Genomic DNA, 18904 nt, shown 5'->3' on the forward strand with positions numbered 1-18904 from the left:
AGCACACTTACCTCTCAGTCATGGCCAAAAAAACATCTTGCATAGAAACTCAATGTATGCTTACAAATACAGATACCAACAAAACATAGGATCGTTATATTCACATTTAACAGAAATTATTTGTTCTTTTCTTGAAAGATGAAAAAAAAAATCTTTTTCTGAGTCCACTTTTCAAGAACACTGTCAGTAGACCATTTGCCTCAAATATTGAGCTTTTTTGATAAACGAGTAGGTAGTGTGTATGTATGTGTGTGTTTGTGTGTGTGCATAGACACACACACACACTTACGAACTTGATGTTTCCAGTTGATAAACTATATGTGTGTATTAATAATATGTATTGTTGATAGACTCAACTATCTGATGAAGATATTAGGTGAGTTGAAAGTGGTTGAATGTTGGAGTCTATTCTTGTGTAATAAAGAAAATAGGACATTTATTTTATTATTTATTTATTTCCTATATTTATACCCCACCCTTCTCCCCCCAATGCTAGCATCATAAAAACAACCACAGTACAATCAAAATATTAAGAATTAAAACAACAATTAAAACAATTAAGACACATCCATTAAAATCGAAATCCAAAAACCAGTCCGGGTCAATTCATTGCCATAAGTTGTGTGATCTTCTTCCACTTGCTGCTCACTGATCAAACGCTTGGTCCCATAACCAGGTCTTGATTTTCCTTCTAAAAGACAAAAGGGAGGTGGCCAATTTGATATCTCTAGGGAGGGCGTTCCATAGGCAGGGGGCCACTGCTGAGAAGGCCCTGTTTCTCATCCCTATCAACCGTGTTTGCGGTAGTGGTGGGATCGAGAGCAGGGCCTCTCCTGAAGATCTTAAACTTTGTGGTGGTTCATGGCAGGAGATACGTTCGGACAGGTAGTCTGGGCCAGAACCGTGTGAATACTGGAGTCTACTGTTGTGTAATAAAGAAAATAGGACATTTACAATGCAAGGACTTGGAGTCTACTCATCTGTAGTAAAGACACAAGGACTGTTTCCACACACGTGAAGAATTTTTTTCATATTTCAAGAAAAGAACAAATTATTTCTGTTAAATGTGAATTTAACAATCCTATGTTTTATTAACATTTGTATTTGTATGCATACATCGGGTTTCTATGTGTTTAGATACATTTTCATTACTGCAATAAGTAGATACTGGTCTCTTTAGTTCCAAGGGAATCCATTTTTCTTTTCAGAGGAAGCATCTTGCAATGCTTCCCCTCCACTTTGAGAAGAATAGGGTGGGTCAAGCAAGCATTGTTTGATGGCCCTAGGAAGGCCCCATCCAGAAGAGGAAAAGGGGAACCAAAAAACCCAACATGATGAGGTGACCAGCTGCTTCTTTTGTGGCCTGAGCCATGTTCATCTGCAGCATGAATGACCCTTGGCAATGTGGTGTGCCCATCATTGAGTTGGAGCAGATTAGTGCTTGAGGTTGAGTGGAATAGCTGTACCCATTTTCAATCAGTGTTTCCTGCATAGGCATTTCTGCAGAGACATTGTTAGCCTCACTCTTAATAGGATCATATTGTAAATGCTTATATGTGCACAGATTTTTTTTATTTTATTCTGGAAGCGTCTATTAAAAATAGTCACCACACCTCCACTCGACCTGACATGTCCAAAATGGCATGCATGTCACATTCTTGAGGTTCCTCCATGTTACAGAGGAAAGGGAGGAGCAATGGAATAGGAGTAGTTCTTGTCACTGACTTTCACATTGACTTAACTCTGGGTAAATAAAGTCATCTTTATTAATGACTTAGATGAAGGGTTAGAAGGCAGGATCATCAAGTTTGCAGATGACACCAAATTGGGAGGGATAGCCAATACTCCAGAGAACAGGAACAGGATTCAAAACGATCTTGACAGATTAGAGAGATGGGCCAAAACTAACAAAATGAAGTTCAACAGTGACAAATGCAAGATACTCCACTTTGGCAGAAAAAACGAAATGCAAAGATACAGAATGGGGGATGCCTGGCTTGAGAGCAGTACGTGTGAAAAAGATCTTGGAGTCCTCGTGGACAACAAGTTAAACATGAACCAACAATGTGATGTGGCGGCAAAAAAAGCCAATGGGATTTTGGCCTGCATCAATAGGAGCATAGTGTCTAGATCTAGGGAAGTAATGCTACCCCTCTATTCCGCTTTCCACCACAATTCAAGAGAGATATTGACAAGCTGGAATGTTTCCAGAGGAGGACGACTAAAATGATAAAGGGTCTGGAGAACAAGCCCTATGAGGAGCGGCTTAAGGAGCTGGGCATGTTTAGCCTGAAGAAGAGAAGGCTGAGAGGAGATATGATATCCATGTATAAATATGAGGAAGCCACAGGGAGGAGGGAGCAAGCTTGTTTTCTGCTTCCTTGCAGACTAGGACGCGGAACAATGGCTTCAAACTACAAGAGAGGAGATTCCATCTGAACATGAGGAAGAACTTCCTGACTGTGAGAGCCGTTCAACAGTGGAACTCTCTGCCCCGGAGTGTGGTGGAGGCTCCTTCTTTGGAAGCTTTTAAACAGGGGCTGGATGGCCATCTGTCAGGGGTGATTTGAATGCAATATTCCTGCTTCTTGGCAGGGGGTTGGACTGGATGGCCCATGAGGTCTCTTCCAACTCTTTGATTCTATAATTCTATGATTCTGGTACATTTTCAAGGAATTGACTTGTCTATAAGATGGGCTTGTTTTGAGTTGAGCATTTTTTGCAATATTTTTGTCTACTTATGTGTGACTATACACAGTTCTCACTCATCCTTGACCATGGAATTATATAATATCCTGTTTCAAAAGTTGAATTTCTACTTTATTAAGTGTTTGTACACAATCGTGTTCTCCCAGTATATATTTTAAAGACCCGTGTTTGGAAGAAAAAAATTGGGAAACGTCCAAGTCAATGCCAATCATGTAATTTATTGTCGATCTACAAAATGCACCTTCCTAAACAGGACATCCTTTTCATTCCTGCAGGTGGATGAAGTATTCCATTACCTCCCTGTGAATGTTTTGGATGGGCTGGTGAGAATCTATCAGTTTGGATTAAACATCAGGATAGAGAGTGGTTTTGGCTTGACACTGATCTATGATCAGAATGACCATCTGAGGATCACCTTTCCCAACACCTATCAGGGTCAAATGACAGGCTTGTGTGGCAACTACAACGGACAGAAGGAGGATGATCTTCAGCTCCCTGGTGGCAATGTCGTATCTGATGTGATTGAATTTGTTTCTGCCTGGAAAATCCCAGTCCTTGGTGCCTCCTGCAGAGATGGATGCAAAGGTCCCAGTATTCCAATTTGTGGGAAAGAGAAGGAAGAACTTTTTAAGCAGCGCAGCTCCTGTGGGATCCTCACAGCCTCTGATGGGCCTTTCCAGGCCTGCCATGCCATTGTGGACCCCAATATGTACCTGAACAACTGTATCTTTAAAATGTGTATAGGAGGTGAGGACAAGAATACCCTGTGCCAGGCCATCCAGAGTTATGTCGCTGTCTGCCAAGAAGCTAAGGTCGAGATCCAGCCTTGGAGGAGTGCCTCGTTTTGCCGTGAGTTGAAATTAGATACAGATTCTGCTCTTTTCCTTGTTTTTAGAATTGGGGAATCATAATGTTGGAAAGGGGCTCATGGGCCATTGATTCTAATCTCCACCTAGCATGGGCTCCCCTGCCGAAGCATCCCCACTGTCTTTTTGAAGTTGTTCAGAATAGGAGGCTCCTTCCTTGGAGGCTTTTAAACAGAGACTGGATGGCCATCTGTTGGGGGTGCTTTGAGCACACATTTCCTGCTTCTTGGCAGGGGCTTGGACTGGATGGCCCATGAGGTCTCTTCCAGCTCTATAGGAGGGCACACCACCACTCGGCAACTGGATCCATTGCCTGCTGTTCGCACTGTTAAGTGTTTCCTTCTAATATTCAGTTGAAACCTACCCTTCTGTAACTTAAAAAACCCCCTCGACGGACTGTCACCTTGTCGTGGTGAGGGGGCTTGCGTGTTCCGATGAACCTGTGGGCACAACAACTGGAGTCGTGCACTCCCAGGAGTGGCCGCGGAGGAGGTCCCAGACCAAGCACAGTCCGAAGACCCAAAGACCTCAACGGCGGAGCAGGCGGAGGATAACATGGCACATGTTACAACGGCTGCGAAGGCGGAAGAAGGCTGCAACAGACTGAGAAGCCATGGTCATTGTGTTAAACTACATCACCAGTGGAACCTCATCTGTGAAGACTGTGTGTTGTTCAGTTGTGCACTGACCTCCACACATTAAAAAAACCCACGCACAGGCGTCTTCCAAAGAAAATAAAAACCAAGCAACCAAAGTCCCATGGCGATCAGCGAGTGGCGACGGGGGCAGGACTGTGAAATCTGGAAGCCCCTAGTCACAGACTGGCACACGGGCGGTGGGTACGGACTCAGTCGTTCTACCTCAAGGTCCGAGGCAGTTGAGTAGTTCGGCAGCTGTATCCGCGACTGAGCAGCCCTTTTTAGGACCCACTCTGCTCACCCCACACGGGGAGGGGGCTAGAAAAGGTGCCCTAAACATAGTCTGCCTCACTTATCCCTGACTGGACTGCCGCGTCCAGTGGGGTCACCATCCTGCGGCCAAAAAAGAAAAATGAACTTCGGTACGTGGAACGTACGGACACTGATGGACAACAGTGACAGTGAACGCCCCGAACGCAGAACTGCCATCATCGCAAGGGAGCTGGGACGCTTCAACATCGACATAGCAGCCCTTCAGGAGACCCGGAGAGCAGGAGAGGGACAGCTGAAGGAAGAAAAAGGAGGCTACACCTTCTTCTGGAAGGGACTGCCCGAAGAAGACCAAAGAATGCACGGAGTTGGCTTTGCTATCAGGAATGATCTGGTGAAACATCTGACCGAAGCACCCACTGGCATCAACGAACGACTCTCCACCCTCCGAATTGATCTTGCCAAAAACCAACGGGCAACCATCATAAGTGCCTATGCACCAACACTAGACGCTGATGAAGACATCAAGGAGAAGTTCTACTATCAGCTGGACACTGTCCTATCGGGGATACCTAAGGAGGACAAAATCATTCTCCTGGGGGACTTCAATGCAAGAGTCGGGCGAGACTTCGACCTGTGGCCAGGCACCATAGGAAAAGACGGGGTTGGAAACAGCAACTCGAATGGCATCCTGCTTCTCACCAAATGTGCGGAGCACAACCTTGTCATCACCAACACGCTCTTCCGCCAGAAAAACAAGCTCAAGACATCATGGAAGCACCCCCGGTCAAAGCACTGGCACCTCTTAGACTATGTAATCACACGTGCCAGAGACCGCCGTGACGTACTCCTCACAAGAGCCATGACAGGTGCTGATGACTGCTGGACCGACCACAGGCTAATCCGATCCACGATGGCTATCAAGATCGCCCCCAAGCGCAGACTCCAAGGAAGAAAGACAAGGCGCAAAATGAACACCCAAGCCCTTCAGGAGCCCTCCAGGCGAGCCCATCTCCAAACAGCACTCAAGGACCATCTACCCACAGTACACCCCGAAAATGTTGAGGAACATTGGAACAAACTGAAGACCTCCATCATCCAAGCCTGCGAAGAAACTATTGGATACCAAGCCAAGAAACATCAAGACTGGTTTGACGAAAATGACATCGAGATCCAACAGCTAATCGACAAGAAAAGGAAAGCCTTCCAAACATGGCAGAGAGACATCAACTGTGCTGCTAAGAAAAAGATCTACGCCAGTGCAAAAGCTGAGGTCCAAAGAAGGACAAGAGAACTCAAGAACATCTGGTGGACAAAGAAGGCTGAAGAAATCCAACACCTGGCAGATACCCATAATGCTCAAGGATTTTTCAAAGCCACAAAGGTCATCTATGGGCCAAGAAACCATGGCATACAGCCTCTACGCTCATCAGACGGAACCAAACTCCTGAAGGACCAAAAGTCAATTGCACTACGTTGGAAAGAACACTACCAAAGCCTCCTAAACCGCAGCTCCAGTGTGGCCGAAGAAGTCCTCTCACAAATCCCGCAACAACAAACCAGGGATGAGCTTGCAGCACTGCCTAGTTTGGAAGAAGTCAGCAATGCCATCAGCCAACAAAAGAACAACAAAGCCAGCGGACCGGATGGGATCCCTGCTGAAATCTTTAAAGAGGGAGGACCTGCTCTGACACACCAACTCCACCAGCTCATAGAAAAAGTGTGGGTGACCGAGAAAATCCCAGCAGACTTCAAGGATGCCACCATCATCACCCTCTTCAAAAAAGGGGAAAGAACAGACTGCGGAAACTATCGAGGTATCTCCCTTCTAACCTCTGCTGGGAAAATCCTCGCAAGAATCCTTGCAAACCGCCTTCTGCCCCTCTCAGAAGACACCCTCCCAGAATCCCAGAACGGCTTCCGCCCCTCCAGAGGAACTGTGGACATGATCTTCACTGCACGACAGCTCCAAGAAAAATGCAGGGAACAAAACCAACCTCTGTACATGGCATTCATCGACCTTGCAAAGGCATTCGACACAGTGAATCGCAGCGCTCTCTGGACCATCCTCCACAAAATCGGGTGCCCAAGCAAATTTGTGAACATCCTGCGGCTCCTCCACGATGACATGATGGCAACAGTCTTGGATAGCAATGGCTCCCAAAGTGACCCATTTAAGGTGGAATCGGGTGTCAAACAGGGATGTGTTATTGCCCCAACCTTATTCTCCATCTTCATCGCCATGATACTACACCTTGTTGATGGGAAGCTTCCCACCGGAGTGGAAATCATCTATCGGACAGACGGCAAGCTATTTAACCTCAGCAGACTGAAAGCCAAAACCAAGGTCACAACAACATCTGTTATAGAACTCCAGTATGCTGATGACAATGTCGTCTGTGCGCATACAGAAGAAGATCTACAAGCCACTCTCAACACCTTTGCAGAAGCATACACAAAGCTTGGCCTGTCACTGAACATCGAGAAAACCAAAGTGCTGTTCCAGCAGTCACCAGCCGCCCCCTCTCCAATGCCAGAGATACAGCTTAATGGTGTAACATTAGAAAATGTCGACCATTTCCGCTACCTTGGCAGCCACCTCTCCACCAAAGTCAACATCGATGCCGAAATACAACACCGCCTGAGCTCTGCAAGTGCAGCATTTTCCCGTATGAAGCAGAGAGTGTTTGAGGACCGGGACATCCGTAGGGATACTAAGGTGCTTGTCTATAAAGCTATTGTCCTCCCAACCCTGCTATATGCCTGTGAGACGTGGACTGTCTACAGACGTCACATGCAGCTCCTGGAACGATTCCATCAGCGCTGCCTCCGGAAAATCCTGCAAATCTCCTGGGAAGACAAGCGGACAAACGTCAGCGTGCTGGAGGAAGCAAAGACCACCAGCATTGAAGCGATGGTCCTCCAACATCAACTCCGCTGGACAGGCCACGTTGTCCGGATGCCTGACCACCGTCTCCCAAAGCAGTTGCTCTACTCCGAACTTAAGAACGGAAAACGGAACGTTGGTGGACAGGAAAAGAGATTTAAAGATGGGCTCAAAGCCAACCTTAAAAATTCTGGCATAGACACTGAGAACTGGGAGGCCCTGGCCCTTGAGCGCTCCAGCTGGAGGTCAGCTGTGACCAGCAGTGCTGCAGAATTCGAGGAGGCACGAGTGGAGGGTGAAAGAGAGAAACGTGCCAGGAGGAAGGCGCGTCAAGCCAACCCCGACCGGGACCGCCTTCCACCTGGAAACCAATGCCCTCACTGCGGAAGAAGATGCAGAGCAAGAATAGGGCTCCACAGCCACATGCGGACCCACAAGGAAACCCATGATGGAAGACCATCTTACTCGTCCAACGAGGGATCGCCTAAGTAAGTAAGTAAGTAAGTAACTTAAAAGCATTAGAATCCATTCCCTCAGTGACAGCCCTTGAGGTATTTAAAAGGAGCCCCCAGTGGTGCAATGGGTTAAACCCTTGTGCCAACAGGACTGCTGACTCAAAGGTTGGTGGTTCAGATCTGGGGAGTGGGGTGAGCTCCCATCTGTCAGCTTCAGCTTCCCATGCAGGGACAGGAGAGAAGTCTCCCACAGGATGGTAAAACATCTGGGTGTCCCCTGGGCAATGTCCTTGCAGACAGCCAGTTCTCCCACACCAGAAGCAACTTGCAGTTTTTCAAGTCACTCCTGACCCGAAAAAAGGTATTTAAAGGCGGCAGTTATGCCAACCCTTAGACTTCTCCTCACCAAGTGAATGTGCCTGCCTCGTTCTATCTTTCTTTGTATATTTTGCTCTCAAGATCAATGCGATGGGCTGAGTGGCAGCCAACTTGCCAGACATCTCATTCTTTCTCCAGAGTAAAAAACGGGATGGAGCTTTCAATAACAGGGATGGGAAATGTTCCCTTTGCGATGCATTTCTCATCCTATACCTATGCATTTGCTTTTTGTGGACTAACAATCTAAATTTGCATTTGTCTCTATTTAATTTTTTTTGTTTCTAATTTATTACGATCCTTTCGTATTCTGTTCCTGTGTTCCAACTCCTGTCAGTTTTTAAAGAAGGGAATCCCAATATATATTTCCCCCTAGGTGCCACATTAGTGGTGGTCTCTTTCAATGTGTCTGCACTATCAAGCTTGAGACCATCAGATAGGAGATGAGCACCTTTGTGAAGTGCAAGATACTTTAATGTTTATCAGTGTAGTTCAGTTCCCTTTGGGAACAAAAACAGAATCCGGGAGCTGGGGTCTCTTTAACATAAAGGAGGCAAACTGGCATTGAAATAGATTAGTCAAGTTTTGTATTTGTTATAGCAAGTTCTGTACAAACAGCAGTATCATAGGTGCTGAAAAGAAGGGGAGGAGGGCTGCCTGGGTCACAAAGGAAACATTTCCCATCCTTGTTATTGAAATCTCCATCTTCTTTTCACCCTGGAGAAAGAATGAGATGTCCAGCAAATTGGCTGCCACTCAGCACATCACGTTGCTCTTGTGGCCATGGTACCACATGTCTGCCCCCCCCCCCCCACCCAAAAGGTGGAAAATGTAATTCTGCAGTCTGTCTCACTTTTCACCCTGGTAAGAGAATGAGATGTCTGCCAAATTGACTGCCACACAACACATCATACTAGCTGTGGATACAGAAGTTCTTCTGCTTTGGTTGATGCCACATCTCCCCATCAGCACATAACATTGATATTGTGGCTATGGTGCCACATGTCCCTACCACAATCAGGAAGATACAGTTTTGCCATCTCTGCTACCCCGAGTTTCTTCCCACCCTCAGTGATTTATCCCTCTCCGATTTTTCCTGCAGCTCTGACTTGCCCACCCAACAGCCATTATAGCACTTGCACTGATATTTGTGAAACCCATTGTGCTGGGATTACGGATAATCTCAAGTGCCCAGAAAGCTGTGCAGAAGGTTGCCAGTGTGATGACGGATTCTTCTTTGATGGCATCAAATGTGTCTCCATGGACGATTGTGGTTGCTTTGAGAACAACATTTACTTCCCGGTATGTCAAGCGAAAGACCATTTGGAGGCTGACGATGTTGTCCGATGGTGCTTACAGAAGCTTTTCATGGAACACTTCTGCATTAGCTATTTGATTTGTACAATGGGAGTCCTTATAGAGCAGTGTTTCTCAACCTGGGGCTCGGGACCCCGGGGGGGGGGGGGCTGCGAGGGGGGTTTCAGAGGGGTCACCAAAGACCATTGGAAGACATATATTTCTGGTGGTCTTCAGAACCCCTTCGGCAGAGAAGGCTGAAGATCTCTCCACTAGAAACCTTCTCTTCCTTTTTGGAAACAGATGGCAAATCCTCCCACCAAAAGCCCTCCTCCACTGTGATTAGCTGGCCTCTCAGCCAAGGGGAGGACTGTTTCTGAGACAAGTTCTGTGTGGCAAGCTTACTAATTGCATCACCAGTTTGATACAGAGTGCTCTCTGAGTGAACTACAAGTCCCAGAATTCAAAAACAGCTCCCCCCAACCACACCAGTGTGCAATGTTGGCCATGTAGGCAGTGTTCCCAGTTTGGTGCAGATTCATTGTGGGCTGAGTTTAGAATGCTCTTTGATTGTAGGCGAACTATAAATCCTAGCAACTACAACTCCCAAATGTCAAAGACTATTTTCCCCAAACTCCACCAGTGTTCACATTTGGGCATATTGAGTATTCATGCCAAGTTTGGTCCTGATCCATCATGATTTCAGTCCACACTGCTCTCTGGATGTAGGTGTACTATGAGTCAAAAACTCAAAGTCAATGCTCACCAAACCCGTCCAGTATTTTCTGTTGGTCATGGGAGTTCTGTGTGCCAAGTTTGGTTCAGTTCCATCATTGGTGGAGTTCGGAATGCTCTTTGTTTGTAGGTTAACTATAATTCCCAGCAACTACAACTCCCAAATGACAAAATCAACCCTCCCCAACCCCACCAGTATTCAAATTTGGGAGTATTGGGTATTTATGCCAAATTTGGTCCAGTAAATGAAAATACAATATCAGATATTTACATTATGATTCATAACAGTAGCAAAATTACAGTTATGAAGAAGCAATGAAAATAGTGCTATGGTTGGGGATCACCACAACATGAGGAACTGTATTCAGGGGTCAGGGCATTAGGAAGGTTGAGAAACAATGTTATAGAGAGATCCCCAGGGTTGCAAGATTGAATATGATAAAGAGATACAGTGGTCCCTCGCTGTTTCGTGGTTCGCTTTTTGTGGACTCGCTGTTTCAGGAGGAGGAAGAGGAGGGGGATCCAAGCGCTGGGCCTTACCCTGGGACTTGTCTCTGGGATCATTGACGGTGGCCTCTTTCTCCTTCTTGCCGCCTCTGCTGCTCCTCGCTCCTTCCTCGGAGGCCTCAGCCCAGCCTGGCAGTGCCATCAATGGCACCCAAGGCACCTCTGAGGCTGGGAGCAGCGGAGGCGGCGAGGAGGAGGAGGAGGCCACTGCTGAGTGGGCATGGCATTCCTACTTCGTGGATTTTCACTTATTACGGGTGGTCCTGGAACGGAACACCCGTCATAAGTGAGAAAACACTGTACCTTTAATAGGTTTTGGGGAAAAAAATCTTGGAAAAGGAAGATATGGGATAATGCTTTGCCAGAGTAAGACAATGTCTTCTCCTTCATTGTCCCTATAAACTTGATCCCTGCATCAGCCCTCTCCCGCTTCTGCAATAAAGCTATTTACTGGCTGGCAGCATTAAAGTGTCCAGATATATTCCTATACCTGGGAACACAGCATTAAAGGGTAACATAGGTTCTGTACATCCCTCACCTGTGGAAATGTGGCTGAATGAAGGGCTTTTATTGCTAGTCTGTTGCTTATTCCCTGTGTCTTTTTGAATGTGATTTATGGAGAGAGCTTTCATTAACAGCATTGATTGTCCTGGCAGCCTCACTATTAAAGTGAAGTTAAGGCTTCCCAGGTTGACTTGTTGTTTTAATTAGAAGCTTGTTCCTCCTTGCAATTTCTGCTTCTAATTATTTATTTTTGAGCCAGGGCCAGACATTCTGCAAGGCAGCTTTAAAAAATTCTTTAAAAAAAAATAATCACACCAAAAACAAATGATGAATCCAGTGAGCATTGTGGTTCTGAAATATGTCTTCTCTTCCATTTGCTTTGCCTGTGGATGCCTCTCCTGTCGTGAAGCCTAATGAAGAGATCCTGCTGAACGACTGCACTGAGAAATGCATCTGTAGTGCCGCTGGGGGTGTCATCTGTGAAGCCAATGTTTGCGAGGAGGATAAAATCTGTGTAGTGAAGGATGGTGTCGCGCAGTGCAGGAGCAAAGGTAACTTGTGCCAATTCCTTGCCTATGATCCTACTGTGGGTGAAGGAACCAGTGCTGAATGATATACGGTATTTAAGAGAATGGGCACAATAGCATTGACTGTTCAGTGTTTGTCTTTGCTAGAGAGGGATTTAGTACGTCCTGGGAATCATGTATGTTATGGGCCACATGTAGCCCCCAGAGTATTTTTTTGTGATTATTTATTTATTTTTCTGCAGTATTTATATTCTGCCCTTCTCTCCTCGAAAGGGATTCATGGCGGATCATGATTCACACATACATGGCAAACATTCAATACCGTATTTAGACATACAAGACAGACAGAGGTATTTGGCATTTTCCAATGCTCGTGTCTGGAGGTTATGCTCGATTCCGGCCACAGGGGGTGCTGTCGCTTGATGCTGACTCCTTTAGATTGTATTTCCTCCTTGTTCTTTGATTGCCGGAGGTTTAGCACAGCTGATAAATCGCCAGCAACTAGAAGATCTGTCAACCAAAGGTTGCAAGTTCGAAGCCCCAAGTCGACGTGAGCGGTCGACTGTCAGCCCTGCTGACTGTTTACCTAAGCAGTTCAAAAACAGTTTTAGCTGTATTTAGAGAAATTAGGTACCGCTAAAAGCGGGGGAGGTGTTTTATGACAGTATAAAGAAAGAAGATCAGAAAATGCTGGGTGAACAAAAAGGAAGGAGGAAGTCCTGATGGCTCTTCGTCATAGAGAATGGAGGAACAGCACCCCCTGTGGCTGGACTCACCTTTCTTGGCACCAAAAAACCCACACAACAGCCTGGACACTGAGTCGGCAACACCTCCTTTCTGTTCTGTCTGTCTGTGTATTGTCTATACAAAAGTGGCATTTAATGTTTGCCGTGTATGTGTGATGTGATCCACCCAGAGCACCTTCGGGGTGAGAAGGGCGGGATATAAATAAAGTGTTATTATTATAATTGTTATTATTATTATCTCTGGCATTTTTATGGTGTCGTAAAATACCTCCCTGCTTTAAGCGGTACCTAATTTCTCTACTCACAGCTCAGCTGTTTTCAAACTGCTTAGGTGGACAGTAAGCTAGGCTTAACAGTCGGGTGCTCGATCTGACTTGGGCTTCGAACTTGCCATCTTTCAGTCGGCAGTGATCTATTGCTACTGGTGATTAACCAGCTGTGCTACAGCCTGGCCCTCTTTCAGGATTCACCACAAAATCTGAATGGCAGTTTGCCTTAAAGCTGTCTGCAAGCCCCCAAACCCCCAAATCCAAATGAAATGAAATAAAAGAAAAAAAAGAATTTATGGGGAAATCCCTGAAAATGAAAGCAAAGATGACTTCTGGTTCCAGTTTTGTCCAAATATCAGTTGAAAATGGTATTGCATGTTCTCAACACCAGCTGGGACATGGAGACAAAAATTGCCCCCGTGCCCTCCATGTTTGTGTCACTCTGCAAGACTATAATACTATGATGTGAAACTGTGATGATATTATGGTCAGTAGATAATCTATTGATTTGATACAGAATTCGTTAAACACAACATGGGCCATCGATTTAACTGAAAAATTAACATGCAAAGTAAGATTAGATAAACGGTAAAGGTTTCCCCTTGACATTAAGTCTAGGAGTGTCCGACTGGGGGATGGTGCTCATCTCCATTTCTAAACTGAAGAGCTGGCGTTGTCCGTAAACATCTCCAAGGTCATGTGGCCAGCATGACTGCATGGAATGCCGTTATCTTCCTGCCAAGGTGGTACCTATTGATCTACTCACATTTGCATGTTTTTGAACTGTTAGGTTGGCGGGAGCTGGGGCTAACAGCAGGAGCTCATCCCCGCTCCTCAGATTCGAACTGCCAACCTTTCGGTCAGCAAAGTCAGCAGCCCAGCAGTTTAATCCACTGCACCACCAGGGGCCCAAAGATTAGATACAGGAGACATAAAAGAGAATATGTTTGTAGTTATATGGAAAGCATTTCTTAGTTATGTATGTCAGAGGAATAGCAGATGTAAACCACCATTAGATAAGGAGAAATTTAAATAAATGAGATAGGGAAGTGAGACTATTATTAATTAAAATAAACAATGAAGCAGAGGAAAACATATCAGTAAGAAAATTGACAGGAAGTTTGTTTTACAAGTCCCCTTCTTTTAAATCTCTTTTCTCTTATATAACCCCCTTTTTGTGATATTCCCTTTATTTTATGAAGAAATATCTGGTTCCAATAATTTTGATCTTGCATTATTTTTAGAAATTGGTGGGGGAAGTGAAAAGATCAGTTACTTCAAAAGCCCTTATCATAGTTACTAATAACTCAGCTCATCCCAAAGGAATGAATAAGTGGTTGGACTCTTTTGACCCCAGCATTGTAATTCTTGAAGCCCGAAGGACTAAGAAAAAGCGAGAAATAGTTCTGCAAACATCCAAGAGAAGTACACTTTAGCTAAAAAAACCCAGCAGGGAAGTGGAAAATCACTGTAGTTGGTAATTTAATTAATGCATTGCCTGATTAATAAGTTATTTCTGAAATTAGTTGAATGCACAGAACCCCAACTTAAGTTAAACAATAATTAAAATTGTGTTGGAAACTAAGTTAGAGATTTTTTTAATGAAAGAAGATTAAGTTCTCCTTTTTCCACAATCCCCCCCCCCCCCCCCGACTTAATTGAGAACTTAAATGAGTTTAAATATTTCATACCACCGTCGGGGTGAAGTCTAAACTCTACTCCTAAGCATTGCCTCTTCCAGTTACCGTAGATACTCGAGTATAAGCCGACCCGAATATAAGCTGAAGCACCTCATTTTACCACAAAAACTGAAAAAATGGATTGACTCGAGTATAAGCCGAGGGTGGGAAATGCAGCAGCTCCTGGTAAATTTCAAAATAAAAATAGATATCAATTAAATTACATTAATTGAGGAATCAGTAGGGTAAATGTTTTTGAATATTTACAAAAACGGTAATTTAAGATAAGACTGTCCAATTCAGATTAAACCATTATTCTAACCCTCTTCAATGTAAATGTGCTTACATATTCTTCGAATAATAATAAAGAGAGTAAAATAATAAATGTATTAATAACAACAATAAAAATGTATTAATAACAACAATAAAAAATTATTAAAGTTATTGCTAATGAATGTAGCAATAACAATTATAAAGCAAAATAATAAATGTAATAATAATAACAACAACAATAATAAATAGAACAAAATAATAAATGTAATATAATAATAATGACAGAGTAAAATAATAAATAACCTTGACTCGTGTATAAGCCGAGGGGAACTTTTTCAGCCTAAAAAAAGGGGCTGAAAAACTAGGCTTATACTCGAGTATATACAATAAGTCTGAAGGGGCCAGTGATGGAGTCAGCCATAAGGGACTCAGCCTGAAGACACTTTGGTGACATCTTCATAAAGCTTGGAGGCAACCTTGATAAGCACCAGCAGAGTCAAGGGGCTCATCATTAGAATGTGAAGTTTTGTTAAATTTCAAGATAGTATTGATTTTTTAATAGCTTGGCTCATCCCCATCCTGTCACAGAGCTCTTCATTAGCTTGGATTACTGTAACGCGCTCTATGTGGGGCTGAATTTGAAGACGGCCCAGAAGCTGCAATTGGTCCAAAGATTTGCAGCCAGGTTGTTAATGGGAGTTAGCTACAGGAAGAGGTCAACCCCCTTGTTTAAGCAGCTCCACTGGCTTTCAGTAAGTTCCCGGTCCCAATTCAAGGTGTGGGTTATTGCAGCGTTCCCTCACTTATTGCAGGTGTTACGTTCCAGGACCACCCGCGAAAAGTGAAAATCCGCAAAGTAGGGATGCTATATTTATTTTAATATTTATACATTATTTCAGTATTCAGGGGAAAACCTTTTCCTTTACCTTATAAGCAATACCTTTCAGTCACTTTAGTTGAGCAGCAACTTTTAGAAAGTGCTCCACTTCTACTGGGCATATATAAGAAGTGTTCACAAGTGCATACACAGTCTAGCCCTCACGCTTCCTTATTATTTATTTATTTATTATTTACAGCTTTTATATTCCACCCTTCTCACCCCGCAGGGGACTCAGGGCCGATTACAGTGTACACATATATGGCAAACATTCAATGCCAATGTTTGACATACAAACAAATACAGACATACACAGAGGCTATTTAACTTTTTCTGGCCGCCAGGGGAGCTGTCACTTTCATCGTCCATCTGCGACGCTGATGAAGCACTTCTGCATTCCCTGCATGCTTCCCCGCTGGAATGCTTTGCTGGAGTCTTCTTTATGGCCTCATAAATCAGTTAATTTAACCTCCCCACACTTTAAGGTGGTACCTAATTTTCCTACTTGACAGATGCACTGTCTTTTGGGTTGCAAAGGTCGACAACAGGCTACACACAATTGGTTGGAAACCCACTCCAACCCAGGCTGGCTTCGAATTCATGACCTTTTGGTCAGAGTGATCTTAATGCAGCTGACACTCAGCCAGCTGCGCCACAATCCCGGTGCACCTCTGCTTACCCACCTCTGCTACAAGTCCACCCAATAAACACCTCCGAGGCCACTTCCAGGGCCATGGTAGTGCATTAGGCCACACTTTGTGACCAGCAGGACTTCCCCGCCACACCTCAGGCCCACCCGTGCACCAGCCTCCCCTTCTGAGGCCCTTTGGCCGACAGGTGGAGCCGCCCACCATCCGCCACCACGTAAATAATGTAATATAAATATTTTACATTAATATTAAAAAATCACAAAACAGCGAGTCCATGAAAAGTGAATTGCAAAGTAGCGAGGGAACACTACCTACAAAGCCCTAAATGGTTCGGGACCTGCCTCTCTTCGCAATCGTATCATCCCCTACAAACCAGATCATCAGGAGAGGCTCTTCTCTCGCTTCCGCTGCTGTCTCAAGCGCAGTTGGTGGGGACTAAAGAGAAGGCCTTCTCAGTGGCGGCTCCCCGGCTCTGGAACTCCCTCCTTAAGGAGATCAGACAAGCCCCCACCTTGTCCACCTTTCGTAAGGACTTAAAAACATGTATGTTCCGTTGTGCCTTTGATTAGGCACCTTAGTTCTGCCCACCCCCACTAATCTTGAGACTTTATGGCCAGAGGTGTTCCCTCTAGATTGACACTTTTGCACTTTCCCTCTGCTCTACTTAGGAATTTATTGCACTTACTTGAACCCGGACCCAGCTCTGATTCTGTTTTCAGCCATGTTATTGTTTTTATGATGTTGTTTGTGTCTGTGTTATGTTTTTATTGATTGATTTTAATACTGTTGTTTTTATCTGTGATCGGTCTTGTCTCCCTGTAAGCCGCCCCGAGTCCCCTTGGGGAGATGGTGGCGGGGTATAAAAATAAAGTTGTTTTTGTTGTTGTTGTTGTTGTTACTAATGTTCTCTCTCCCATTCTTAGAGCCACCAACTCCTAGCTGTCTTCAGATTAAGTGTAATAAAGACATGGTATGCAAGGTGATCAACGGACAACCACATTGTGTGCCAACCAATTCTACCTGCTGGGGGTGGGGTGACCCACATATGCACACCTTTGATGGCCACAATTTTGACTTCCAAGGCACTTGTACCTACACTATTGTCAAGACAACGGATGAGAATTTAGGTTGCCCATCGTTCCACATCTTTGCTAAGAACGAAAACCGAGGAAATAAGCATGTATCCTACATAGGGAAGGTGACTTTTGAGACTCTGGATTACAGCATCACAATGGTCAGATCGGAAACTGGTTTTGTGTGGGTAAGTGATGGCGGATTGAAAGGGGGATTGAATCCCAGGGACCACTGCCTGTCATGGGAGCTGGCATTACTGCCTTCATTGGGGTGAAGAAACATGATCACTCTACAATACATGGAAAATTGGGTTGTTGTGAGTTCTCTGGACTGTATGTTCCATAAGCATTTTCTCCTGACGTTTCTCCTGCATCTATGGCAGGCATCCTCAGAGGTTTTGAGGTATGTTAGAAACTATGCAAGTGGAGTTTATATATTTGTGGAATGTTCTGGGTGGGAGAAAGAACTCTTGTTTGTCTGAGACAGGTGTGAATGTTGCAGTTGGCGAACTTGATTAGCATTGATTAGCCTTTGAGTTTCAAGGTCTGGCTGTTTGCATAGTTTCCAACATATCTCTCACCTCTGAGGATGCAGATGCAGGAAAAAACATCAGGAGATAATGCTTATCGAACATGGCCATACAGCCTGGAAAACTCACAGTAACCCAGGGATTCCAGCCATGAAAGCCTTCGACAACACATGGAAAATTGATCCACCTGTTAGGTCAATGGTTCCCAACATTTTTTTTTTGACCAGGGGCCACTTTGACCAGGGACCACTCTCCAACATTAGTACCAAAAGCTTACAAATCACTTTTTGGTCAACTTCAATTTGGTTTGGTTATTTGGGGTGCTGATTTAGAAAATTACATTGGGTAGACCACAACAGCTCTAGTTTCTGATGCAGAACATATGCCATCCAGTAGTTGCCATCTGCTCACCCACAAATAAAATATTTATTAAGCCTCGGCAGTATAAGAAGAGGGTTTCATGAAACCAGTAGCTCTTGCTGCAGTGGTGGAGTAATGGTGCGGCCAGGACCATATTTTGTTTTTTGCGGACTACTGGTAGTCCATGGAGGAGAGGTGCGTAAGAAATAATAATAATAATAATAATAATAATAATAATAATAATTAAGGTAAAGCTTTTCCCCTGACATTAAGTCCAATCATGTCCAACTCGGGGTTGGAGATCCATTTCTAAGCCAATGAGCTGGTGTTGTTCGTAGACACCTCAAAGGTCATGTGGCCAGCATGACTGCATGGAGCGCCGTTACCTTCCCACCAGAGCAATACCTATTAATCTACTCACATTTGCATGTTTTCAAACTGCTAGGATGGCAGAAGCTAGGGCTGACAGCGGAAGCTCACAGCGCTCCCCAGATTCGAACCTGTGACCTTTCGGTCAACAAGTTTAGCAGCTCAGCGGTTTAACCCACTGTGCCATCGGAGGCCACCAATAATAATAATAATAATAATAATAACAACAACAATCCAGCATATAGATCTCGTTTGCTGTGACATACTGTGTTTTTGTGTCAGTAAAATAATAATAATAATAATAATAAT

The 18904-nt window shown here is 44.5% G+C and overlaps 1 protein-coding gene across 1 annotated transcript in view; it reads left to right on the forward strand.

Annotated features, from left to right (window-relative positions):
* The window catches only part of LOC132780282 (IgGFc-binding protein-like), a 66283-nt gene that overhangs the window by 8569 nt on the left and 38810 nt on the right, over positions 1 to 18904 (forward strand). The window contains exons 5-8 of the mRNA XM_067460751.1: positions 2985 to 3558; positions 9303 to 9502; positions 11652 to 11793; positions 17187 to 17524. Coding sequence (XP_067316852.1) covers positions 2985 to 3558; positions 9303 to 9502; positions 11652 to 11793; positions 17187 to 17524 — 1254 coding nt within the window. The remainder of the gene's footprint in view (positions 1 to 2984; positions 3559 to 9302; positions 9503 to 11651; positions 11794 to 17186; positions 17525 to 18904) is intronic.

This window comes from Anolis sagrei, chromosome X, assembly GCF_037176765.1.
Source record: "Anolis sagrei isolate rAnoSag1 chromosome X, rAnoSag1.mat, whole genome shotgun sequence".
NCBI classification, from domain to species: Eukaryota; Metazoa; Chordata; class Lepidosauria; order Squamata; family Dactyloidae; genus Anolis; species Anolis sagrei.